Below are 27,735 nucleotides of genomic sequence, written 5' to 3' on the forward strand. Positions count from 1 at the left end.
TAGCTCTGTTGAATTTACACACGCAATGCGGGCTTTTGACCCCTCACTGCCATCACACGGCTGTGGGGTGAACCTTCACGCAGCACAGCAGAGACAACACCCTCCTAGTGGGTAGTGGGACACGTCCCATCGTCGTGATGGCAGCCTGGATCCTCCCCTACACCCGCCTTCGCCGGCCCCCCTACCTGTGGGTGCTTTGTGTGGGAGGAGTCTCACCGTGTCACGGATGGGGCAGGTCGTCACCCCTGGGGGCCACAGGCCCTCGCTCTGCTTTTCAGTTATCCCTGCCAGCCCACCTTCCCCATAATTCCAAGCATCCTGGAGCCCGCTCTTGTCCAAGATGACGTGTGCGTGCCACGACGACCCCCCAGGCTCTGTGGTACAGGGTCTCTGGTGCCCAGGGATGCCTGGCGCTCAGGAGGGGAGCTCGGGAAGCTGGGGGCCGGCGAAGGCCCCTTCAAGGATGCTCTGGTCCTGTTGCTTCACTTGTGTTTTCATCAGTGGCCATTCTGTATTTTCACACGCATCGTCTTGGGCACATATTAGGACAAGTGCCTGTGGCTTCATTTCCCCAGGTGACCTTTCGAAAAGCACCCTGTGTTGAGTGTGTGCTCTCTTCTGGACAATTCCTACCTGACACATTTCATCCTCAAACAACCCGAGGTCACAGGGAGCATTCTCCCTATGGCACCCGTGAGGAAGCTGACCCTTCAGCAGGCTTTTTACTTTGACAAGGCGACACCTGTAGGACGCGGCAGCCCCAGCGTGCAGATGCACGTCTCTGTGGCCCCCCAGGTGTGACAGTCCCCGTATGCATTCCGCCTCCTCCACGGGCACAGCTTCTGGCTGCTTCCACTCTGCTTACCCACAGGACGCCCATGCTCCGAAAGACCGCTTTGCACACTGCACAAGCCATGGCTGATGACACCTCCCCTCCCCTCCCCGTCCCCATCCTGCTGTTCTCCCTGCCTGTGCGTCACGGCAGAATGGGCTTATGTCATTGGGCAGCCTGGCCCTTGTGTCCAGATGCCCGGGCGGTGCGTGCACGGCCTGCGTGGGCCTCAGACTCCCTGTGGGAAAGGCAGAGCTTAACGTCCCTGGAGGACTCCGTATGCTCATGGCCCCCTCCGTGCCCAAATGAGGGGAGCTCTGCTCCAGGTCTTAAGAGAAATCTTTGGGAGAACTCACTTCTTGGGGAGCCCTTGGCTGACCTCAGTCCAGAGTCTGGAAATACCTTCACTTAATTCCCTCAGCTGGATAACTCCAGTTGAAGGGAATAACACACCAAAGCGTCACTGCTCCAGGCTTCTAGATCAGTCTTTCCAACAGGAGAGAGCAAAACGGCAAATGCGAAACTCCGAGCCTGGGTTTGCACAGGGAGGACGTCTGGGCTTAAGGAAGGCGATGAAACTTTGCAGCCCACGTGAGTATCTGGGTGCTGGAAGCCATCAGCTGTTGCGAGAACAAACAGGTGTCCCCAGGAGCACCCAGGAGCCCCAGTGAGGGGAGACACTAGGTGACCCGTTCTCTGCATCCTGTGTGGTCGGGGTGCTGTGCCCTGGCATCAGTGTGCCCATCGGAGAGCTGGGTATGCCGTGCCCCTAGTCCATACCACGGACGGCTGTCACAGATTCCAGTGCCACTCACCCCGTGGGAAATGCCAGCAGTTATTGACCCTGTCTTACTAATTATTGTGGTAGCCACACCTTCTCTGTTGTGTCATGACCGTGAATGCTGATGACACTTCAGCCCCGAGGTTCTAACCCTTGTGCAGGCATCACAACTCTTGCACAGGGCTCGTTAAAACCCAAGTAGCGTGGGCCCCGGGCTCTCTGGCTCTGTGGGTCTGGGTGGATCCAAGAATTTGCATTTCCTGTGAGGGCCCAGATAATGCTGATGCCGGGGTGGGTGGGTCTCCTGGAGAGCCACTGCTTGAGTCCCAGTGCCCGGAACTGACACGGGACAAGGGAATGTGCGGAGGCCGTGTGTTCAAACGGGAGCTCGCGGGATTGCATACAGGGCTGCGTGTCATTGCTGGATGGTGCGTATGCGGGCTCGCTGCCCTGCAGTAAGTCCTGGACAGTGAGTCTCGTTTCCTTATTGTTATTTATTTTATTCAGATTCACGTACGCGTTTCCTTTTCTTGATTGTAAGCTGGGCCAGTAGCGTTTACGTATCAGTAATGTACCATCAGGCATCAGATAGGAGTCGACACCTTGTAGAGTGAGTCCAAGGCTGTGTTTGGGAGATTTGTACCTTCAAAAGCACTTCATTGTCACTGCCACCTTCCACAGTTCCTTCCCTGACTTTCCCCCTATTTTAGGAAATATTTGTCTGTAATCCTGCGGTTTCTCAGGGCTCGGAGCCTGCCGTCCTCTCTGCCTTCTGCCTCTCTGTCTCTGGCCTTCACCACTGTGCTGTGTTTCTCAGGACCCACTGCGTATGTCTGTTGCCTCTGATTCCAGACCCCACCGTCACCCACACCCAGCCTTCCCCATGACCTGTGGCACCTGTCCAAGGGCAGGAGAAAGAGCAGGACGAAATGCCAGAGGCTCGGGGAGCACAGTGACAAGGGGAGGCCTGGGCGCAGGGAGTAAATTCTCCTATTGGTCTGTGTTGTACGCTTCTTCAGAAAGGGGGGCATCGCGTCTCCTGTGGGTTCTGTGGGAAACACTCTGTGTGATCGTCACGCCGCTGGAAGGTTGCTTGGCTGCACCCGCTGGCCACCTGGGGACCCCTGTCCTTGACCTGGCGGGTGCCTAGGGACACCTGGGACTTGCCTAGGGCAAGCTCGTTGCCCTCCTGAAATCCTGGCAAAGGGCATTTCTTCCCAGGCCAAAGGTAGGAGGCAACGCTGCTAAAAGTCTTTCCTCCTTGGCCACACACGTCATGGTTTCTAAAAGACAAGTATGCGTTTGGCCGAGAACCATCTCTGTGTCACCTGTTGCGTCCACATTCTTGTCCTGCCGGCCGTGGGCCGACCCCAGGGACCTCTCTGTTCCCCAGCAGGAGGAACGCTGTGCTCCGCGAACCCTTTGTGGCCTTGTTCTGCCAGCACTGGCTGTCAGTCTGTTCTCCTCAAGGGAAACCTGAATTCATGTGGCTCGTCCTACCCCGGCCGCACTTTCAGGGCAGTTCCGAAGCGCAGGGCAAGCGCCGTGTAGTGTTGGGTGATCTTCCAAATGTGTGAAATGCTCTTCTCGGCAGTGCTGCAGATTCTCCACTCCTGGAGCCTGCCTGTGTTTTCAGGACTGGACCATGAGGTTTGGATGCACGCGGAAAACTTTCTCTGCAACAGCACAGAGATGGCATTTTACGAAGGAAAGTCAAGTTCCAAGAAACTTTTGTCCCATTGGCCTTCATGGGTAGTTTAAAGTGTTCAGTTAGGGGCGCCTGGGTGGCTCAGTCGGTAGGCGTCTGACTTCAGCTCGGGTCATGACCTTGAGGTCTGTGGGTTCGAGCCCCGCGTCGGGCTCTGGGCTGACAGCTCAGGGCCCGGAGCCTGCTTTGGATTCTGTGTCTCCCTCTCTCTCTGCCCCTTCCCGGTTCATGCTCTGTCTCTCGCTCTCAAAAATAAATAAACAGGGGCGCCTGGGCGGCTCAGTCGGTTGGGCGGCCGACTTTGGCTCAGGTCATGATTTCACGGTCCGTGGGTTCGAGCCCCGCGTCGGGCTCTGTGCTGACAGCTCGGAGCCTGGAGCCTGTTTCAGATTCTGTGTCTCCCTCTCTCTGACCCTCCCCCGTTCATGCTCTGTCTCTCTGTCTCAAAAAAAAAAAAAAAAAAAAAGAAAAAAAAAGTTAAAAAAATAAACATAAAAAAATAATAAAGGTACAGTTAGATCAGCTTTTTTTTTCCTTTAAGTTTACTTATTTTGAGAGAAACAGAGCATGAGTGGGGGAGGGGCAGAGAGCGAGAAGGAGAGAGAGAGTTCCTAGTAGGGTGCATGGCCAGCGCAGAGCCTCATGCAGGGCTGGATGTCCCGAACCGTGAGATCGTGACCTGATGCTAATTGACGACTTGGACGCTTAACCGACTGAGCCACCCAGGGGCCCCGGTTGGACCAGTTTCAGTGTGTCATTACCTGTCTGACTTCCTTCATCGGGTGTAATTGACCTAAAACCCATTCATGTTGTTGCAGGCACCCAGGGGTTGTATTTTCCTTTCCACTCCTACTACTTAGGTGGAGACTCAACTCTTTCAGAAACCGCCCCACTGTTCAGCAAAGCTGTTTCTATACTGGGTTGTGTATTAGCTTGCTACGGGTGCTATAACAAATTACCACAAATGACTTAATGGCTGCTGGCTTGAAACAACACAGAATTGTTGTCATTCCCTTCTGCAGGCCAGACGTACAACATTAGTCTTGGCAGGGTGTTCACAGGCTCTGCTCCTTCAGGGCTCTCTGGAGGAGAATCTAGAGGCCTCCCGCATGCCTTGCCTTGTGACCCTCCCTCGCTCCCAGCTTCTGGTTCTGTGCTCACCCCTCCTTCCCTGACTCTGACCCGCCTGCCTCCCCTTATAAACACCCTCTGGTGACCTGGCGCCTGCTGCATAATCAAGGACCAGCTCCCCATCTCAGGGCACATAACGTGGTCACACTGCACGCTGGGTCACAGTTCCTTTTGCCTGTGAGGTGAGATATTCACAGGTTCTGGGGACAACGTTGTAGACATTTTGGGGGGATTGCTATTCTATCTACTGCAGGTTTTTGGCTCATCATTGAGTTGTAAAGTTCGGTTCCTTGTGCCAGAAAAGTTGTAAAGTTCGGCTCCTTGTGCAAGAAAAGTTGTAAAGTTCGGTTCCTTGTGCAAGAAAAGTTGTAAAGTTCGGCTCCTTGTGCAAGAAAAGTTGTAAAGTTCGGCTCCTTGTGCCAGAAAAGTTGTAAAGTTCGGCTCCTTGTGCAAGAAAAGTTGTAAAGTTCGGCTCCTTGTGCAAGAAAAGTTGTAAAGTTCGGCTCCTTGTGCCAGAAAAGTTGTAAAGTTCGGCTCCTTGTGCCAGAAAAGTTGTAAAGTTCGGCTCCTTGTGCCAGAAAAGTTGTAAAGTTCGGCTCCTTGTGCCAGAAAAGTTGTAAAGTTCGGCTCCTTGTGCAAGAAAAGTTGTAAAGTTCGGCTCCTTGTGCAAGAAAAGTTGTAAAGTTCGGCTCCTTGTGCGAGAAAAGTTGTAAAGTTCGGTTCCTTGTGCCAGAAAAGTTGTAAGTTCGGTTCGTAGATACAAGTCGTGTGTGTGCATGTCTGTGTTGTAAATATCCTTGCCTTTTGGTTTCTTGCTGGTGGTGTCTTTTAATTTTGGCGAAAGCCCCTTTATCCACATATCCCCTATGCAGGTTGCATTTTGTGTTCTCTGTGTGAAAACCTCATATAACCTATGATTCCAAACATGTCCTTCTATGTTTTCTTGTACAAGTTATATAGTCTTGGTTTTATATTTAGATCTATGATCCTAGTACCCGTGTTCATTTTTCCACCATTATACAGGTATACTTCCATACGTAGATGGGCGATCCAGCAACATTTTCTGAACCAGCTCATGTTTTAAATGAGATTTATTTATTTATTTATTTATATTTAAAAAAAAGAATTTTTTTTAATGTTTATTTATTTTTGAGAGAAAGACAGAATATGAGCAGGAGAGGGGCAGAGACAGAGGGAGACACAGAATCCAAAGCAGGCTCCAGGCTCTGAGCTGTCAGCACAGACCCTGACGTGGGGCTCGAACTCACAAACCGTGAGATCATGACCTGAGCCAAAGTCGGACGCTTAACCGAATGAGCCACCCAGGCGCCCCACTGTCCTTGTATAATTTTTATATATTTTTTAATTTATTTTTGAGAGACAGAGTGTGAGCGGGGGAGGGGCAGAGACATACCCACACAGAATCCGAACCAGGTTCCAGGCTCTGAGCTGTCAGCAGGGAGCCCGACATGGTGCTCGAACTCACGGAGTGTGGAGATCATGATCTGAGCTGAAGGTGGATGCTCAAGCGACTGAGCCACCCAGGCGCCCCTTAAATGAGTTTTAGAAGTTGAGTATGGATTACCAGGGGACAAAAAAATCCTTCGAGCAATCCCCATACACACTAAGTGGAATAATCGATAATGCCAGTGAATCATGCCAAATGCTAATCAAAGGTTTTTACTTCACAGGGGATCACACAAATGATCATTACTGGTCTTTATTTTAAGCAATCACAGTTATTATTACTCCTTTACGGTTCAAAACTGATAGCTTATAGCCACGGGAAGCGATACATCAAAAACTCTTAAGTACTTTTCTCTAAGCCTGCTAGGGCAAGCAAGCTTCCAAAATGAAGCAAAAATTACCACGACTCATAATTTCATGCTTGTTAATTATTCATTTCCCTCTTTTACATCCCTAAACACAAGGAAGCGCTACCTTTTACGTGCAGGCTCGTTTGTAAAGGTTAACTAGCTGCCACAGAGACTATGCAAGCCTCTCCCATCTGTAGAAAGCGTGGACGCGGGAGAGAGTGTTTAACTGCCCTCGGCCTGTAGGAACCTGCAGTCTTGGCTGGAGAACAGATCACCGTACTTCCGTTCCTGCTAGGCTCTCGATTTCCTTCCTCTACGCTCTCGTTTTCCTTCCTCCTAGGCTCTCGATTTCCCTCCTGCCAGGCTCTCGTTTTCCTTCTCCTGCCCATACTGCTAGGAGGCCCGCTGCTAACCTCTGCTTGCTGCTCTCAGACGACCTTTCTTGGCTACCAGGTCATTGCCGTTGGCCGAGGGCAGTATTTCAGTAGGTCTTGAGAAATACTCAGATTTATATACTGGCATTTTCTCATTCTTTTTGCAAAGTTTCCCCTACCTTTGCGGGTGTTTGACTGCTCCTTTGTTTGTTCAACAGGCATTAATGAGCCGTTTGGTTCTCATCACAGGTTTATTTCACTTATAGCAGGGACTGTTTTGGCCTCAGTTATCACGTTTTTCTGAGGTCCTATCACATAGTAGGTGCCCAATAAATATTTGCTTAATCAAATCGATTGCATTTCAAGCATATGCCCTTTCTGTATTCCGAAGATCGATGTCTGGTTCTTAAGATTGTTCATGTAGGATTCTGTTGAGTGTTGCATGTCATACGTATCTTTATAACAAAAGATGTTTCCAATTTATAAATATTTGGTCCAGAAGAACCTCTGTGCTCAGTCATTTGAAACTTTGGCTTACTTTTAATTTGGAGGAAAAAAATCAATTTTACGTTGCTTTGGGTTCTCCTGTATATCATTACAGTTTTGTTTTTTTCTTTTTTTTCTCCATGGTATGCAAAGCATAAATGAAAATAATAGCTGGGGGGGGGGGGCCGCGAGGAGCAGTGAGCAAGTAATACTTTTGGGTCACACGTAATTAAGCAAAACAAGCCAACACTACAACTAAATATGAAACAAGGTAGTTTTGTAGCTTATTGTGGTTTGTAACCTGCTGTTTTTTAATGGAAGATTTCTGTAAAGATTTGTGGGAATCCTGAAAGAACATTGTTTCTGTCTGTGCTTTGTGCTGCACTAGATTTTTTTTTTTAAGCTTATTTATTAATTTTGAAAGAGAGAGAATCGGGAGGGACGGAGAGAGAAAATCAGAAGCAAGCTCAGTGACATCTGTGCAGAGCCCGTTGTGCTGGAACTCACGAACCGTGAGATCCTGACCTGAGCGAAACCAAGAGTCAGACGCTTGACTGACGGAGCCACCCAGGTGCCCCCCCTCCACTGCAGCGGATTTTTACAAAGTTTCTTTTCTTTTTTTTTCCCTTTGGACTGTTAGGCGCCTTTCCTACCCCCTGGCTTTTGTTTGGACCCAGCGTCCTGTGCTGGAGCGTTTCCCACAAAGGTCCATCCCCACAGTGCACAGCAGGGTAAGAGCGCATGTGTGAATGGGGTTACTGGGCAGAGGCTCAGACGTGAATCCGTGTGCGTGCAAGCCCGCGTCAGTGCCGCACGTCTTTACGCCACCTTGTGTCCTGACTGTCGCAGTCCCTCGTGAACGCTTCCTCACCCTCGTACAGGGTCCTTGTTGCTGTGCAGACGGTGGGGTATTTCCCTCCGAAGGGCCGCGACCAACGCAGGGCTCAGAGGAGTTCCTGTGTGAAGAGGTGCTCTAGGGAGCGAGGTGAACAGCGCTAGGCAGTGCGTGTGGCCCCACCGCCTGCCCGGGAACGTGGTAGAGGTTTGCTTGTGGATTGCCGGGTATCCAGGATGACATGTGAGGGCAGGCTGTCGGCAGCCACGTAGGGCCCGTGGTCCCCGATTTTTGACTGGCTCGGTGACTGTTTCCTTTAATGGGACTTGAATGTCTGGGGCCAGCCGGCACGGCTCCCACCCCTTTGCAGCTCACCAGGTGGCTTTCCACGTGGGTATCTTGTGGACTTAAGGTGGAGATACCTGCCCCCTCGCGGTTGCCCGTTCTTCCTTCTCCATCGTGGGTGACGGTCCAGGGGCAGACGACAGCAGCCTGGGGGATACTGAGCAAGAACGAAATGGCAGGCAGCTAACTGCCACCTTACGCATAGGACAGCAGGGTGCCGACACTGCCCGGGACGAATGTGACGGCAGAGCCCCGGCCCTCAGCGTCCCCGGCAGCTTTCCTGGGGGCCAGAGCACGCCCTCTGTGGAAGTCACTGGTCCCCACCACTCTGTCCTCGCTGACCGCCAGTTTTCAGCACAGGACCAACCCCAAAGGCCAGATGTGCCCCCCAGACCCGTCACATAGCCTGCCCTGCTTCTGCATAGACCCCCCTGCTCTGCCTCCTCCCCCCTGCAGCTTCCCTGTGCCCAGCTCTGAGTGAGCCACCCCTGCTCGGTCTCATCCAAGGGTCTTCATTGGCTTCCACACTTCCCTTTGTCCTTCAGGACTTTGAAACTGCAGGAGTGCCTCTTCCTTCCTTCCCTCGCCAAGTCCGTGAGAGTGGTGTTTTCACACTTTCTTGGTCGCCCTCCAGGTGACAGTGCCTTCCTGCTACGCCTAGGGCGACCGCTGCTCTCAGCAGATGCTGGCCCGTGCAAGGACATGGCTTGCGTGGGCCATGACTCTCCACGGCGGCTGGTCTGGCCAGTGGATTGACTGAGACCAAGCTGGGCCAGCAGGAGCGTGCCCGGAGCCCATTGGAGCCCCATGATAGCAGGGTGGGCAGGACGTGGGCCGGGTGCCCTGTGCCAGCAGCATAGAGAATTGCCCTTAGCACCTGCTGCCTGCAATGGCCTCACGGCACAGCTTTTGCCTTTAGGGTTCTAGGAATGATGAAGCAAGCTCGGCTGCCTTAAGAAGTCAAGAAAAGCCCAAGGCAAGCTAGCTACCACATCCAGCGCTCTCAGATAACTCAGCTCCTGTCCCCTGTGAATCACTGTGTTTCCAGGCCATGACGTTAACAGCTCAGGGTTTCAGATCGCTGTGCCACTGACCCAGTAGTCCACTTGTGGAAAAGGACTCCTCTTATGCAGCGATGACCTTCATGGGGCTGCCGACGCTTTCGCTCGGGGGAACCAGGTCCACCCGAGGGCATGCGTGTGCCAGATGCGAGCATGAGAGTAGCTGTTCTCCAAACAGGGCCACCAGCAACAACTGTGGCTTCATGTTTGCTGGTCTCAGTGCTAGACATTGTTTTCTTGGTTGCCAGTTAAGAGAAAAATGAGCCACTTAACTCCTTCTTTCAGTAGAGTATGTTCCACTAAGCTGCCCATATTTTTATTCTTGAAAAGAAACAGTAGCTTGTTAGATGTCCTTTCAAAGGAGGTGCGCCCTTGCCCTGTGAAACTGTGCTGTGCACGGTCCCCTGGCCGTCTCCTCTCCCCTCTGCTGGTGCCCAATTAACTCCGATTAACCGACAACTCTAATTAGTTGGACTCATTTGCTGCTGTTGACTTTGGAAAGAATGGGGCATATTCATTTGCTTCTTATTTAAAAACTCTTGCTCTCACTAAAAACATATTCACATAGATCTCATCTGTTGTCAGAGGAATAGGAAAAGAAAGGAAGGTTTAAGTAGCAATAGTATACTATAGAGAGGAAATGTAAACGTTAGGGTTAAGGTTATAACTGATTTTTCCCCCTTAATTTCTACTAATAAATCTATATATGTCATTATTGAAGTTAAGCTTTTCTTAAAGGTATTCCATTAAAAATTTTTTTTTTAATGTTTATTTTTGAGGGAGAAAGAGAGACAAAGTGTGAGCACGGGAGGGGCAGACAGAGAGAGGAAGACACAGAATCCAAAGCAGGCTCCAGCCTCTGAGCCCTCCACGGGGCTCGAACTGCAGAATCGTGAGATCATGACCTGAGCCAAAGTCGGATGCTTGACCGACTGAGCCAACCAGTCGCCTCAAAGGTGAGCCGTTTTTAAAATCAGCGGCTTTGTAAAGCACGGGGCTTCAGTAAAAACAGTACGTCAGCTCTGTGGCTTTCCACTCTAGCACAGTCGCGACTTCCCCGGGGGTGCCTTCTAAAACTCACCCTGCAGGGCCCGCCCCCAATTTCTGACTCTCCAGAATATCTGGTCATCAACTACAGATCACCTCCAACATGCTATCAAAACAGCTCAGGAAGAGGACACGTCCACTTACATCAAATGGCATCGTACGCTGAGTGTTTGTCATTAAAGCTGTGTCACTGTTAAAATGCATACCGTCCTCTGCATTCAGAAACACTGCTGCAGTTCCTCAGTCCTCCCGTCTTCCGATTGGGACCATTTCGTCTTCAGTGAGGCTGGGCTCTCCCATCTGAAAAGGTATTCATATCTTCAGGACACCCACCTATCTGTCATATCACACAAATCACTGGCTGTTGATCACCCCCTGCCCCCTTTTTGTAATTGGAAATCATCAAAGTATGACTATTCTGGAGACACATGAAGTCTGGAAAAAGCATTATGTGGCTTTGTTGTAGTGTTCAGGGTATGCAAGGTATGACTGCCTGGCAAGCAGTAATCGATGTGGGTCAGAATCCCTTTTCCGAAACTCGTGGAGTCAGTCGTATCTCGGTTTTTAAGTTACCGGTGTTAAAAAACATTACAGGGGCGCCTGGGTGGCTCGGTTGGTTAAGCATCCGACTTCGGCTCAGGTCACGATGTCGCGGTCCGTGAGTTCGAGCCCCGCGTCGGGCTCTGTGCTGACAGCTCAGAGCCTGGAGCCTGTTTCAGATTCTGTGTCTCCCTCTCTCTCTGCCCCTCCCCTGTTCCTGCTCTGTCTCTCTCTGTCTCAAAAATAAATAAATGTTAAGAAAAAAAAAAAATTTAAAAACATTACAATGCACATGTTCCGTGAGATACACGCTCTCGTACGGCAGTGTCTGGGGCAGGACCCGTGAGCAAACCCACAGGTGTTTCTATAGAGAAGTGTGTGAATATTCGCACTGTGATAAACAATAAACAGTCCCCCCACCCCTCGTGCCAGTCCAGGTCAGGTTTTGCTGCTAAATGCAGACTTTTCACTGCAGAAGCGTATGGATGAAGCGATTGTACGTGAGGGCTCATGTTTGTGTACCCAGCCGGGCAGGTACTTAACAGGTGTATGAAGCTGGCTCCATATGCCTGGAGGAAGGTGTCACCGTCTTGTAAGTGCACTGCAGATACTTAGTGGTTTGGTGTTTTGTTATTATGTAAAATATTTTGCAGGAGGCAGTGTGGCTTCTCAGATTAAAGAGGTCTTGCCGTGCAGAGAAAGCAGCTCTTGTGGTCTCGGAACTCAGACACGCAGGTGCCAGGCAGGTGTCCCCCACCCCCACCCCCAAGGGGGTTCCAGACGATGATGCTGGAGTTTGCCCAGCCAGCCACTGCACTCACAGCTCAGCATGGACTATTGTACTTGAGTGACGCAACCATCCCCCTTACCATCCCCATTCTTCAGGTCGGTAACCCGAGGACCAGCCAACGGCTGAGCACCTGTTAGAAGATTTCACTGACTTGTGACGTCCAGGGCGGGGTCTGAAACCCAGGGACCTCCCACAGCGGGAGTCTTGTCACACCCAGCCCCGCAGGCCAGCCCTGGCAGTGTGCCACCGCTCCCTGGGGAAGACACTACAAGTCTGGAAGGCTAAGAGACCCGTCCCAGGACTGGCAGCTAACATGTGGCCGAGCTGGGACTTTACTGCTCAACTTTGAGATTGCTGATCTCCACAATTTCTCCCAATACTTCATTCCAGCTGTGGGCTGGAAACGACAACGGGGGTGGGCGGAGAAATCAGGGCTCAGCATGCTCGTCCGTGACACATGGGTTAAGGTGTTTTGCTATGAAGCAGTGCAAGTTCTTGTTCTAAAACTGGAATTAGGTGCTCGTTTGCAGGCTGGGGTGCAGCTCCCTGCGTCGGAGACGTGGAGAGACACCCTTTATGGGGCGTCTCTTTATGGGGTAAAATGCAAAGCGTCACCGTCCTCTGGGAGCCAGGGGTCGAGCCGGCAAACATGTAAATACATTCTCAGGGATGAAAAGATGACAGTGACCACGTTACCAGCGCAGAACCTTGGTGTCAGAGACCCCCGTGCAGGCCAGCAGGGTCTCCACGCCAGACTTGCTGCACGTGAGGTGTAGACACGCCTTCAGCTGCATGCAGCTCTGTGAATTTAGGCTTGAATGTGTCCCGGGGAGGGCAGCCCGCTGTCTGCGATGACACCCGCCTTCTGGCCACTGCGCCCGTTTGCCGGGTTCCGGTCTCTGGTCTGAAGCCCACCTGTCACCGCTCAGCTGATGGCCTCACCTGCAGCCCGTGCCCAGCAGTGGTGCCCAGGCTCTGGGCTCTGTCTTGCGCAGAAAGGGCGGTTTGTGCTTTGCGAAGCACGCTTTTCCCACACTCCTCAGTTGGGCAGCAACTTCTGCGGCTGTAACGCGTTACGGTGCTGTGCTCCCGAAAAATAACATACGCGTGAGTTGAACGCGTTGGCCCGGGCTCGCTTGTGCACAGCAGAGCTCACGCACCTGACACTTGCCCTGCTGCTTTTTATGCTCCTTTGAGGGGTTTCTTTCCCCTTTCAGAACACCGTCCCTTTGCTTGGAAGCCCGGTGTCATGAGCCAGCGAAGGCAGGCTCGGATGTGAGGACTCTAATGACTTGTTTAGAGCCTCGCTTCTTCACCCGGACTTTGGGATGATTTTGTCCAAACTGTGAACAAGAGTGGTCTGCCCAGCCCCCTACAGATAGGTAATCCCGCAGCTCGGCGTCTTGTGAGTTAAAAGCTCTGACACGTGGCTTTAAGTGCACACTGCTGAAAGCGTTTTCGGAGGCCACCGTGTCGTTTCTGGCTTGGGGATTATTATTTCCTCCGCGCTCTCCTCTTCATCGTCATCCACTTGCTTTACCCAGACGCCCCAGAGCAGGACCTGCATCTTTCTGCCCGGGTTCTGCCCCTTCTTCTCTCCTGCGCAGCCTCGCGTTTGAACACGGCTGTGCGCGTGTACGTGTGCGTGAACAGGCGTGCGAACGTACGTACGTCTAGACACGTGTACGGCTGTGCGTGTACTTGTACGTGAACACGCGCGCGAACGTAGGTACGTCAAGAGGTGTGTACGGCTGAGCGCGCGTACGTGAACACGCGTGTGAACGTATGTACGTCTAGATGTGTGTACGGCTGGGCGCGCGTACGTGTACGTGAACATGCGTGCGAATGTACGTCTAGACGTGTGTACGGCTGGGCGTGCGTACGTGTGTGCACACACGTGCGAATGTACGTCTAGACGTGTGTACGGCTGGGCGCGCGTACGTGTGCGTGAACACGCGTGTGAACGTACGTACGTCTAGACACGTGTACGGCTGGGCGCGTGTACGTACGTATGTCTAGGCGTGTGAACGTATGTATGTCTAGACGTGTGTACAGCTGGGCGCGCATACGTGAACACGCGTGCGAAGGTACGTACGTCAAGACGTGTGTACGGCTGGGCGCGCGTACGTGTGGGTGAACACGTGTGCGAATGTACATCCGTCTAGACGTGTGTACGGCTGGTAGCGCGTACGTGTGTGTGCACACACGTGTGAATGTACGCCTAGACGTGTGTACGGCTGGGCGCGCGTACGTGTGCGTGCACATGCGTGCGAATGTATGTACATCTAAATGTGTGTACGGCTGGGCGCGTGTACGTGAACATGCGCGCGAACGTACGTACGTCTAGGCGTGTGAACGTATGTATGTCTAGACGTGTGTACAGCTGGGCGCGCATACGTGAACACGCGCGCGAAGGTACGTATGTCAAGACGTGTGTACAGCTGGGTGCGCGTACGTGCACACGCGTGTGAACGTACCTAGGTCTAGATGTGTGTATTGAGTCCTGCGTTCCAGCACGGCCACGCACAGACGTCTCCCCCTCCCCATTTTCCTCACCGCTGCGGGTGCTAGGTTTGCAGATGCTGGCTCCCAAGCAGATGACGAGGTGCTCTGTAGGCCTCCTCGCAAACTCTGCTTTCCTCTGGGCACCTGGGCTCAGCGTCTCCAGAACGCACGCAGCCGCCTGTGGCGTCCCTGCTCCTCCAACGTCTGGCTTGCCTTTGCCAGACGTTCATGAGATCGCGGGGGCCACCGTGCACCGGAAATGCTGTGTTCCGGCAGGCCGCGGAGGCGTTAGCTGGCCTTTCAGCGACCTGACCTTTCTACCCGGGTCCACACTGGACACAGGGATGACGCTCCAGCATTAAGGAGCCCTCCCTGAGACGCAGATAGTGTTGGCTTTTTTTTAAGTGTTTGTGTGTTTTTGAGAGAGAGACAGAGCTGGAGTGGGGGAAGGGCAGCGAGAGAGGGAGACACAGAATCCAAAGCAGGTTCCAGACCCCGAGCTGTCCGCACAGAGCCTGATGCAGGGCTCGAACTCATGAACCACCAGATCATGACCTGGGCCGAAGCCTGACGCTCAACCGACTGAGCCCCCCCGGGCGCACCTAGTATCGCTACTATTAACACTATGCAATTATTCAACATGTAAGGACGTAAGCGTAGATAAGTATAAATGGAGCAGGTACCATTTATCATGCTGTGTCTAATTTACAACATAGTACGTGTTAGCGGTAACACTATAATTATTACCAGTCATACAATTCAACGCTTGTTAACCTCAAGAGGCCCCGGGATGCTAACTCAGTTGTCTGAGGCTTTACTGGTAAAAACTCCCCAACCAGGATCCAATTCCCGGAGTGGCCTTTCACCATGACATGATACAGCCTCGTGAAATAATGGGAAATAGATGCACTGGTCTCTGCTCCCAGGTACAGGCACTGGGTTTCTAAAGCCCCCGAAACGTCCTAACTAATAAGATCACTAGGTGTATCTTCGTTCTTTAAATTTTTAAAAATGTTTATTTATTTTGGAGAGACAGAGCACCAGCAGGGGAGGGGCAGAGAGAGGAGACAGAATCGGAAGCAGGCTCCAGGCTCCGAGCTGTCAGCACAGAGCCCGATGTGGGGCTTGAACTCCATGAACCGTGAGATCATGACCTGAGCCGAAGTCGGACGCCCAACCGACTGAGCCACCCAGGTGCCCCTGGAGCATCTTTGTGTCTAGTGTTTGCTCTCTGAGCCTGCTTCCTCACACAGCTCCTACATTCCTTGTTGTTCCCTGGGTGACAGGAGCATCTTCTGCTCTATGGAGACAATCCTGGGTGGGCTCCTGCATGGGAGGCTAGTCAGCAGAAAGTCCAACCCACGCTGGCAACCTCGGAGCTTTGATTGCATCCCCATCGTGTAGTCAGGGGACCAGGGCTGGCAGAGGGGTTGATAACCTCATGCGTCCGTCACAAAGGCTTCACCTCAATCCCGATTACGCATGTCCTGAGAGCTTCCTGACTGTAGAGCACGTCAAGGGGCCAGGAGAATGGCACACTGGAGGACGGGGGGAGCTCCACGCCCTTCCCTGCACACCTGGCCCTACACATCTGTTCCTTGTGGATGTTCCTATGTGTCCTTTGTCATATCCTTTTACAATACGCCGGGGAGCAGTAAGTAAACTGTTTTCCTGAGCTCTGGGAGCAAATCAGTGGAACCCAAGAGGGGCTCATGGGACCCTCCCATCTATAGCAGCTTGGTCGGAAGCACAGGTGACCACAGAGACCTGGGATTGGCGTTGAGGTCGGGGTTGGGGACAGGCTTGTGGGACTGAGCCCCTTCTCTTTTAAATACAACCAGTACACAATGTCCTGTTAGTTTCGGTTGAATGCACAACGTCTGTCCTGTTAGTTTCAGGTGTACATCATAGTGATTCTATATTTTTATCTATTACAAAATGATCCCCACGATAGGTGCGGTTTCCATCTATCACCATGCAGTTATTACACGATGTTTGACTGTATTCCCCATGTGGGACCACTTGCCTATCTCATAACTGAACTTTCTACCTCTGAACCCTCTTCATCTGTTTCGCTCCACCCACCTCCCCGCTGGTGACTACCAGTTCTCTGTATTTAAATTTTTGTAAATATTTATTTATTTGGAGAGAGAGACAGACAGCAGGGCACAGTCAGGCAGAGACAGAGAGAATCCCAAGCAGGCTGTGCGCTGTGGGCACAGTGCCTGACGCAGGGCTCAATCCCATGAACTGTGAGATCATGACCTGAGCTGAAATCAGCAGGCAGACCCTTAACTGACTGATCCAGCCAGGCGCCCCTCTGTCCTCTGTATTTAAGAGTCTGTTTCCTTTGTTTTCTTTTCTCTTTCCGAAATTCCACATATAAAGGAAATTCTATAATATCTGTCTTTGTCTGACTTTGCATAACACCATGTAGTCTGTCTGTGTTTTTGCAAATGGCAAGATTTCTTTTTTTTGGTTAATTTTTTAGTGTTTATTTTTGAGAGAGAGAGAGAGAGACAAGAGTGTGAGCAGGGGAGGGGCAGAGAGAGAGAGGGACACAGAATCTGAAACAGGCTCCAGGCTCTGAGCTGTCAGCACAGAGCCCGACAAGGGGCTTGAACCCACGAACAGTGAGATCATGACCTGAGCTGAAGTCGGCCGCTTCACCGACTGAGCCACCCAGGCACCCCTCTTCTTGGTTTTCTTCTCCTTCTTCTTCTCTTTCTCCTCCTCCTTCCCCTCCTCCTCCTCTTCCTCCTCCTCTTCCTCCTCCTCCTCCTCCTCCTCCTCCTCCTTTTTGATGGCCAGGAAGTATTTTGTTATATATGCCACATCTCTACCCATTCAGATACAGATGGGCACTTAGGCTGCTTCTGTATCTTGGCTGTTGTAAATAACGCTGCACTGAACATAGGGGTACAGATGTTGTTTTGAACTAGCGTTTTTATTTTTTCAGATTAATACTCACAAGTAGGATTGCTGGACTGTGTAGACATCCTGTTCTTTTTTAAGAACCTCCATACTGTTTTCCACAGTGGCTGCACCAGTTTGCATTCCCACCAACGGTGCACGAGGGTTCTGTTTTCTCCACATCTTCACCAACGCTTGTTAACATTTTTGGTGACAGCCAGTCTGACTGGTGTGAGCTGTTGTGTCCTTGCACTTTGGGACTGCCCGTTACCTGTGGGACCTGCCTCTGTATACGCTGTCCGAATTGAGTTGAACTGTGGGATCCCGGCTGGTGTCACGGACTTGTGTGCTGTGGGAAAGACCCCGTCCACACCCACGCACACAGCAGGCGTCAGAAGCGCTGAGACGTGCAGTGTGAGAAAGGAGGGGAAACACAGGCCTGTACAGGCTGTTCCGTTCTCATGCGGGAGCTTCTCAGTGGCCCCCATGGCCAGGCGCCCCTGCAGTGAGGACAGACCCAGGGACAGTGGATGTGTCCCCCCCCCCCCCCCCCCCCGCAGAGGGCCGTTCACACAACCGTCATGTTCTGCCCTCTAGAGGCAGCTTCTGTCCCAGGGACGGTGTCACGTGATGGCACACAGATGTCACCACCCATGTGCACATTTCAGCTCAAATACACGCACGTTTATGTCGGAGACCCTTTAACCACAACGAGGGCTTACGTCCGTTCCCGTGTTGTCACTTTCCAGATCACGGCTGCAAAGACGCTCCAGCAAACAGACAGCAGGCAGCCAGGCCGTTGCTCCCGCGGCATGACCTGTGCGGTTTCCAGCACTCCCGTATCACTCCACACCGCTGGCCTATACTGCACCCCACGTGCTTATCTGATAGGGTCCGTGTTCACGCAGCACGCACCCTAAGCATTGCCGTGTCTTTGTTCCTGCAGATACCGAACGGCTGTATTCGGTGGTGTTCCAAGAAATATGTGATCGCTACGGAAAGAAATACAGTTGGGACGTCAAGTCCCTTGTTATGGGAAAGAAGGCATCAGAGGCGGCACAGATCATAATAGACGTCCTGCAGCTGCCGATGACCAAAGAGGAGCTGCTGGACGAAAGCCAGACGAAGTTGAAAGAGGTGTTCTCCACGGCCGCCCTCATGCCAGGTACCGCCCCCTCCCAGCTACGGGGTTACATGCGTGCGCGTTCGCGGTGTCCTTGTAAGTCACAGACGGCGGCCAGTGCAGGCCTTGGGGAGTGACGACTTCTGTCTCCAGACCTTCTCAGAAACAGCTCTTCTTGTTTGAGGCTCACAGGTCGTCCGGAGAGAGTTTGCTCAATCACGTGCTACGATTCCATCTTGTCTTTTCAGGGGCTTTTTAAAATAACATACATTCCCTTCTTGAGGTTCAAAAATGTTTGAACAGTATTTGTTTCTTTTTTTTTTTTTTTTTTTTAATGTTTATTTATTTTTGAGGGAGAGAGACAGCACGGAAGCAGGGGATGCTCAGGGAGACACAGGATCCAAAGCAGGCTCCAGGCTCTGAGCTGTCAGCACAGAGCCCGACGACAGGCTCGAACTCACAGACTGCGAGATCATGACCTGAGCTGAAGTCAGACGCTCAACCCACTGAGCCACCCAGGCACCCCTGTACCTTTTTTTTTTTAATAATTTTTTTTAAAATGTTTATTTATATTTGGGAGAGAGAGAGAGAGACAGTGTGTGAGCGGAGGAGGGGTATAGAGAGGGAGACACAGAGTCCGAAGCAGGCTCCAGGCTCTGAGCTGTCAGCACAGAGCCCGACGCGGGGCTCAAACCCACAAATCGTGAGATCATGACCTGAGCCAAAGTCGGACGCCCAACCGACCGAGCCACCCAGGAGCCCATATTTCAATAATATCTAAAGATTATATTCAAGACAGGATTGCTTCAGAGTTTAGTAGGTAGCCTTGCCTTTTCCTGTTCAAAACCAGGTACAGGATTGTTTCAGTGAATATTTAAACTTTAGCATATTAATGCTAAACCAGCTAAATCTCGCCCAAGAAGCTTAAGTTTTTTTTTTTAAGTTAAAGGCATAATTCATTTTCAACATGTCTGTTTCTATGCCCTTCACCCCTTTCTTTACTTGTTTTCCTTTGAAAGCAAAGATAACTTTTCTCCCTTGGGGCTTGTTAGCTAAGGATCGATCAAAACTGAATTGCCTGCTGTTTCTTGCTCAAAGTGAGAAGGTCAAGAATGTTCTAGATTACAGGGCTGAAAGATGCTTAAAAATGGAGTGCTCTTTTGAGAGTCTTCCAGAAAGAAAGGTGAACACTCCATCTTTGGAAGAAGACCTGATATGAGGGGAGAAAAAAAAAAATTGTAGTCACTGCAGTAATTTTGGGTTTAAAATTGTATCGATGGAATGCGTGGCTTTTTTTTTTTTTTTTTAAATATTTATACATATATCCAAAAGTGCAAACTGACTATTCCCTGGAACTAGAGAATTTCCTGTAAGGCTGTGCTAATCCCAGTGATGTGTCACATAGTAACCATGTGGGCTTTGCTTGGATGACACATACATCTGACCCTCAGGCGTGGGTACAAGCTCTGTCATATGCACCGTCTGTAACTTTGCACAGTGAGTTTCCCTGACGAGCCTTAATGATGAAACACATCCAGGCAGTTCATTCGTATTAATCCTGGTAAGAGACACACAGGATAAAAGGTACATGTCATCCGTCTGTCAGTGTCCAGTCTGGGGGTGCTAAGTAGGTTCACAGTGTTGGGCCACGGTCCCCAGCAGCCATGTCTAAAACTTCTTCATCTTGCAGAACAGAATCTGTGTCCCCATGAACCACGAAGTCCCCATTCGGCCCTCCGTCCACCCCTGGAACCATGATTCTACGTTCTGTCTGTCTCTGTGCCTTGTGTCTGTGTGTATTCTAGGTACCTCATATAGGAGGACACACACAGAGTTTGTCCTTTTGTGACTGGCTTTTCGAACTTGGCATAACGTCCTCACCGTTTTTTCAAGTTGGAGCATGTGACAGGATTTCCACTCCCCCCCAGCCCCCCCAGCCTTTTTTGTGTGTGTGTGTTTATCCACGCACCTGGTGACACTCATTTGAGTTGTTTTCTCTCCGTGGCTGTTGCGAATAATGCTGCTGTGCACATTGGGGTACACCTGTCTCTCTGAGACCGTGATTTCAGTTTTTGTGGTTCCATAGCCAGAAGTGGGATTGGCAGATTATATGGCAGTTCTGTGGTCAGTCTCCTGAGGAACCGCCAGACTGTTTTCCTGAGTGGCTGGACCATGCTGTCCTCCCTCCGACTGTCCACAACTGTTGCATTTTCACCAACACGTGTTGTTTTCTGTGGGTCTTGCTTGCTGCTGTTTGTAGCCACCCGAAGAAATGAGAGGTATCGACTCACTGTCCTTTTGATTTGCATGTCTCTGAGGTTGACGGATGCAGGGCATCAGCTCATAGGCTTTGGCTGCTTTCGTGTCTTCCGTGGAGAAATGTTTGTTTAGTCCTGTGCTCGTTTTTATTTATTTATTTTTTTTTTTATTTTTTTTTAATTTAATTTTTTTAAAAATTTTTTTTTTTTTTTTAACGTTTTTATTTATCCTTGAGACAGAGAGAGACAGAGCATGAATGGGGGAGGGTCAGAGAGAGGGAGACACAGAATCCGAAACAGGCTCCGGGCTCTGAGCTGTCAGCACAGGGGCCCGATGCGGGTCTCCAACTCACGGACCGCGAGATCGTGACCTGAGCCGAAGTCGGCGCTCAACCGACTGAGCCACCCAGGCGCCCACTGTGCTTGTTTTTAAAACAGGGTTCACGTTGGGTTGTTGTTACATTGTAGGAGTCCTCTATGTGTTCTGGATAAACCCCTTATCAGATACATGCTTTGCAAATTCTTACGTTTCCTATTTCCTGGGTGGCGCTTTTCCCCATCTTGATTGTGTCCTTTGATGTGCAGAATTAAAAAAAAAAATCTCTTTTAATGTTTATTTTTGAGAGACAGAGAGAAAGAGAGAGACAGGGTGCGAGCAAAGGAGCGGCCGAGAGAGGGAGACACAGAATCCGAAGCAGGCTCCAGGCTCTGAGCTGTCAGCACAGAGCCCCACGTGGGTCTTGAGCCCACAAACCGTGAAACCAGGACCTGAGCCGAAGTTAGATGCTTAACCGACTGAGCCACCCAGGTGCCCCTGATGTGCAGAATTTTTTAAGATTGATGCAGTTGCATTTTGCCATGTTTGCTCTTACTGCCTGTGCTTTTGGTGTCCTATCCAAGACATCATTACAAAATCCAACTTCATAAACGTTTACCATGTTTTCTTCTAAGAATTTTCTACTTAGGTCTTTAATTTTGAGTTGATCTTTGTATGTAGGATAAGGGTGTGACTTCATTCTTTTGCGTGTGGATAGCCCGTATTCCCGATTTGGTGGAAATTTGTTGAAGAGACTGCCATTTCCCTAACGAATGCATCTTGTTAAGATCATTCACTCCTATGTGTGAGGGTTTATTTCTGTGCTTTCTGTTCTGTTCCGTTGGTCTGTATGGCGCTACCACGTTGCTTCGACTGTTATAACTTTATGTTTTCAAATCAAGAAGTGCAAAACCTCCAACTTTTATTTTTCCTTTTCAGTATTTTTTTTTAATTTTAATTTTTTAATTTTTTATTTTTTATTTATTTTTTTAACGTTTATTTATTTTTGAGACAGAAAGAGGCAGAGCATGAACAGGGGAGGGGCAGAGAGAGAGGGAGACACAGAATCCGAAACAGGCTCCAGGCTTTGAGCTGTCAGCACAGAGCCCGAAGCGGGGCTCGAACTCACAGACCGTGAGATCATGACCTGAGCCGAAGTTGGAAGCTTAACCGACCGAGCCACCCAGGCGCCCCTAATTTTAATTTTTTAAAAACAATTTATTGTTGAGAGAGAGAGACAGAGCACGAGCGGGGTACGGAGGGGTAGAGGGAGACGGAAACACAGAATCCGAAGCAGGTTCCAGGCTCCCAGCTGTCAGCACACAGCCTGACGCGGGGCTCGAATTCGTGAACCCGACATCATGACTTGAGCCAAAGTCCAACACAACTGACTGAGTCACCCAGGCGTCCTTTCCTTTTCAGTATTTTTATGGCTATTCAGAGTCCTTGAGAGTCTAGGTAAATTTTAGGATGGATTTCTGTATTTATGCAAAAAATGTTAGTAGGATTTTGGTATTGATTGCTTAGAATCTGCATATTGCTTTGGGTAGCGTGGACATTTTAACAATCTCAGATTTTCTACTTCATGACTTGGGATGTTTGTCATATTATTTGTGTCTTTACTTTTTTTCAGCAGTGATTTATAGTTACAGTGTACAAGTCTTTCACTGTCTTAAAAAATGTATTCTTTTTTGATGTATTATAAAGGGAATTGTTTTGAATTTCTTTTCAGATTGTTCGCAGTGACTGTATAGAAATGCAACTGATTTTTGCATGTTGACTTTTGTCTCCTGCCATGTTGTTGAATGTGTTTATTAACTCTAACAGTTTTGTGTGTGTGTTTGGAATCTTTAGGTTTTTTTTACAAAGAGGATCATGCCATCTGTGAACAAAGATAACTTTGCTTTTTCCTTTACAATTTGGATGCCTCTTGTTTCTTTTTCTTGCCTAATTCCTCTGGCTAGGACTTCTAGTACTATGCATAGAAGTGACAAGAGAAAGCATCATTCTCTTGTTCCTGATCTCAGAGGAAGAGCTTTCAATCTTTTTTTAATTAAGTATGATGTTATCTGTGAGCTTTCATATAAGGCCTTTGTTATGTTGAGGTAGTTTTAGCTTTATCCTACCTAGTTTTCTTTTTCCCAGTTTGAGTTGTTTATATGATGGAAAGGTATTGAGTTTTGTCAGATGCATTTTCCATACCAATTTATGTGGCTTTTGTCCTTCATTTTGCCAGTATGGTGTATCACATCGATTTTTGTGTGCTGAACCCCCTTATACTCCAGGAATAAGCTCCACTTGGTCATAGTGTATAATCCTTTTAATACGCTGCTGAAATCAGTCTGCTAGTATTTTGTTGAGTATTTCTGCATCAGTATTCGTTACAGATACCAGTATATAATTTTCTTGTAGTGTTTTTGTCTGGTTTTCCTGTGAGGGTGAGCTTGGTCTCATAGAATGAGCGTATGTATCCTCCTCTTCCAGTTTTTGGAGGAGTTTGAGGAGTATTGGTGTTAATTTCTCCTTAGTTGTTTGGTAGACTTCACCAGTGATGGTTCTTTCTTGTTGGGAAGTTTCTGATTCCTGAACGAATATTCTTACTAGTTTTATATCTGATCAGGCTTTCTCTTTCTTGATTTGACCTTGATAGGGTCTCTGTTTCCAGCACTTTATTCATTTTTTTCTAGGTTACCCAATTTGTTGGCATACACTTTTTTATATTATTGTTTTAAAACCTACCCCCTTCCCCCCCTCCCCGCCCCATGGCACTGGTTTTAATGTCTCCTCTTTTCATTTCTGATTTTAGTTGTTTGAGCCTTCTCTGTTTTTTTTTGTTTTTTTGTTTTGTTTTGTTTTTAGTTAATCTAGCTAAATATTTGTCTGAACAGTTATTTTTGACCTGGATTATTTTTCATTGTTTAACACACCAAGCACCGTCATGTGTAAGCACACAAATAGCTTTTTTCTTTCTTATCCACCCAAACCTTTCAAGGGCTTTTCTTTCTTGTATTTTTGTCCTATATTCTTAGACATACTTGAGATATGTTCTACTGCAATACCCAGGAAATATGATATCTTCATCAGCTAGCATGGTAGTTTGGCCAGAATGCTAAGAAGGACCTATTTCCTGATTTTGCGAATCTTGCTTTTCCAATATAGGATCTTTCACGTATACTTCCCTGATCTTTAGCCTGTCCGATGAGAGTATGTATTTATATCAGTGATTCCAGAGTGCCCCTTTGTAATCTTGGGGTCATTTCCACACCACACACAGACTGAGAGGTGAGCTCAGCATGAGCAGACTGCCGACAATAAAGAAAAGGTCGGGGCGCCTGGGTGGCGCAGTCGGTTAAGCGTCCGACTTCAGCCAGGTCACGATCTCGCGGTCCGTGAGTTCGAGCCCCGCGTCAGGCTCTGGGCTGATGGCTCAGAGCCTGGAGCCTGTTTCCGATTCTGTGTCCCCCTCTCTCTCTGCCCCTCCCCCGTTCATGCTCTGTCTCTCTCTGTCCCAAAAATAAAAAAAAAAAAAAAAAAAAAAAGTTGAAAAAAAAAGAAAAGGCCAAGATGACACCAATAAGAGAAACCTCACAGCACACTGGGATGCTGGGTCACAGCAGGGACTGCGGTCCACATGCCACCTTGACAATCTGACAGGCTTAGGGTGCAACACCACAATTAAAAATCACACTGATTCTGAAGGGAAAGAAAAGCGGGAAGGAAGAAGTGTTGCTGACTGTAGGAAGAAGGAAGAGCCTCTGTGAAAACCTCCTGATCTGGAAACACACGTCTCTGTAGGGTTTCTGTTCTGTAATGTGCCAATCACAAAAATAATAATCAAGTAGGGCAGGTTCTACGTCACCCCCATCTTCTCTCCATCCTGCATCCCACCCGTCAGCCCTTTACCTGAGCCAAAGCTGGAATGCACTGGAAACGTGATCTCCTGGAAGCCGCCGTGGGTGCTGTGACTATTTTCAGAAAAAGTGGCCACCATTCTTTTCTAGAGCCCAGCGTTCGTTCTGTTCCTTCACTGCTTTGTTCCCATTATTAAACTGTGGCTGGTCACATAGCCCTGGATGACTTTTATCTCTTCTCTTTCGGAACGCACTTTCTGGTAGGGTATTTTGGGTTGTGGAAGTCACCTTGAGCTTCTTAGAGAAGAAGACTGCATGTCGAGAGGGTGTATTATGAATTCACCAGCGTTCATTTTTTTCATGCTTTCAAGGTGAGAGCTGCAACCCATGCAGGTATTTAGCAAGTTAAATTGGAGGAATGGATGGCAGGTTGCCAGGGGAAGCAGCCTATGATTATGATGCAGGGGTGTGTCCCCCTGGGCCCAGAGCATAGGAAACTGATCCTGATATGATGCAGGGCCTGTCCTTCCTGGGCCCATAACGAGGGGCCGTGGCTGATTATAGTCCAAGGGCACAACTTTACCTGGACCCACCACCAGGGGCTGTGGCTGATTATAATCCAAGGGCACGTCTTCCCCTGGACCCCTCACCAGGCGGGGTAGGTCCTGATTATAATCCAAGGGCACAACTTCCACTAGACCCACCTCCAGGGGTGGTAATTCCTGTGATAATCCAGGGGCACATCTTCACATTGGCCCATCACCTGGGGCAGTAGCTGATTATAATCCAAGTGCACATCTCCATCTAGACACATCACCAGGGGCTGTCGCTCCTGATTATACTCCAAGGGCACATCTTTTCCTGGCCCATCTTGTGGGGACCAGTAGCTCCTTTATATAATCCAAGTTCACATCTCCGTCTAGACACATCACCAGGAGCTGCCGCTCCCGATTATAATCCAAGGACGCATCTTCTCCTGGCCCATCTCGTGGGGACCAGTAGCTCCTTTATATAATCCAGTGCACATCTCCATCTAGACACATCACCAGGGGCTGTCGCTCCTGATTATAATCCAAGGGCACATCTTCTTCTGGCCCATCTCTGGTCAGTAGTAGCTCCTGATTAGAATCCAAGGGCACATCTGCGTCTGGACACATCACCAGGGGCTGTTGCTCCTGATTATACTGCAAGGGCACATCTTCTCCTGGCCCATCTCGTGGGGACTAGTAGCTCCTGACTGTAATCAAGGGCACATCTTCTTCTGGCCCATCTCTGGTCAGTAGTAGCTCCTGATTATAATCCAAGGGCACATCTCCGTCTGGACACATCACCAGCGGCTGTCGCTCCCGATTATAATCCAAGGGCACATCTTGTCCTGGCCCATCTGGTGGGAACTAGTAGCTCCTTTATATAATCCAAGGGCACATCTCCATCTAGACACATCACCAGCGGCTGTTGCTCCCGATTATAATCCAAGGGCACATCTTCTCCTGGCCCATCTGGTGGGGACTAGTAGCTCCTGACTATAATCCAAGGTCACATCTTCTGGCCCATCTCTGGGCAGTAGCAGCTCCTGATTATAATCTGACGGCACATCTCCGTCTAGACATATCACCAGGGGCTGTCACTCCCGATTATAATCCAAGGGCACATCTTCTGGCCCATCTTCTGGGCAGTAGTGGCTCCTGATTAAAATCCGAGGGCACATCTCCATCTAGACACATCACCAGGGGCTGTAGCTCCTGATTATACTCCAAGGGCACATCTCCGTCTGGACACATCAGCAGGGCCTGTTGTTCCCGATCATAATCCAAGGACACATCTTCTCGTGGCCCATCTTGTGGGCAGTTTTAGCTCCTGACTAGAATCCAAGGGCACCTCTCCGTCTAGACACATCACCAGGGGCTGTTGCTCCCGATTATAATCCAAGGACACATCTTCTCGTGGCCCATCTCGTGGGACTAGGAGCTCCTTTATAATCCAAGTGCTATCTTCTTCTGGCCCATCTCTGGGCAGTAGTAGCTCCTTACTATGATCCAAGGGCACATCTCCGCCTGGATACATCACCAGGGGCTGTTGCTCCCGATTATAATCCAACGACACATCTTCTCCTGGCCCATCTGGTGAGGACTAGTAGCTCCTTTATGTAATCCAAGGGCACATCTTCTTCTGGCCCATCTCTGGGCAGTAGCAGCTCCTGATTATAATCTGACGGCACATCTCCGTCTGGACACATCACCAGGGGCTGTCACTCCCGATTATAATCCAAGGGCACATCTTCTGGCCCATCTTCTGGGCAGTAGTGGCTCCTGATTAAAATCCGAGGGCACATCTCCATCTAGACACATCACCAGGGGCTATAGCTCCTGATTATACTCCAAGGGCACATCTCTGTCTGGACACATCAGCAGGGCCTGTTGTTCCCGATCATAATCCAAGGACACATCTTCTCGTGGCCCATCTTGTGGGCAGTTTTAGCTCCTGATTAGAATCCAAGGGCACCTCTCCGTCTAGACACATCACCAGGGGCTGTTGCTCCTGATTATAATCCAAGGACACATCTTCTCGTGGCCCATCTCGTGGGACTAGGAGCTCCTTTATAATCCAAGTGCTATCTTCTTCTGGCCCATCTCTGGGCAGTAGTAGCTCCTTACTATGATCCAAGGGCACATCTCCGCCTGGATACATCACCAGGGGCTGTTGCTCCCGATTATAATCCAACGACACATCTTCTCCTGGCCCATCTGGTGAGGACTAGTAGCTCCTTTATGTAATCCAAGGGCACATCTTCTTCTGGCCCATCTCTGGGCAGTAGCAGCTCCTGATTATAATCTGACGGCACATCTCCGTCTGGACACATCACCAGGGGCTGTCACTCCCGATTATAATCCAAGGGCACATCTTCTCCTGGCCCATCTCGTGGGGACTAGTAGCTCCTTTTTATAATCCAAAGGGATATCTTTGCCTGGACTCGTCACCAGGGGCCATAGCTACGGAAATAATACAAGGGCCCATCTTGCCT

The 27,735-nt window shown here is 49.8% G+C and overlaps 1 protein-coding gene across 3 annotated transcripts in view; it reads left to right on the plus strand.

The window, feature by feature from the left end:
* LOC145714926 (pseudouridine-5'-phosphatase-like) overlaps positions 1-27,735 on the plus strand; it is a 292,524-nt gene that overhangs the window by 20,948 nt on the left and 243,841 nt on the right. For all 3 annotated transcript variants that reach the window (XR_014137061.1, XR_014137062.1, XM_081794455.1), the window contains exon 2: positions 18,112-18,330. Coding sequence is in view for 1 of the 3 variants with exons in the window: in XM_081794455.1 (XP_081650581.1) it covers positions 18,112-18,330 (219 nt within the window). In the remaining 2 variants the exon portion in view is untranslated. The remainder of the gene's footprint in view (positions 1-18,111; positions 18,331-27,735) is intronic.

This window comes from Panthera onca, chromosome Y (assembly GCF_046562875.1).
Source record: "Panthera onca isolate mPanOnc1 chromosome Y, mPanOnc1 haplotype 2, whole genome shotgun sequence".
Taxonomy (NCBI): Eukaryota; Metazoa; Chordata; class Mammalia; order Carnivora; family Felidae; genus Panthera; species Panthera onca.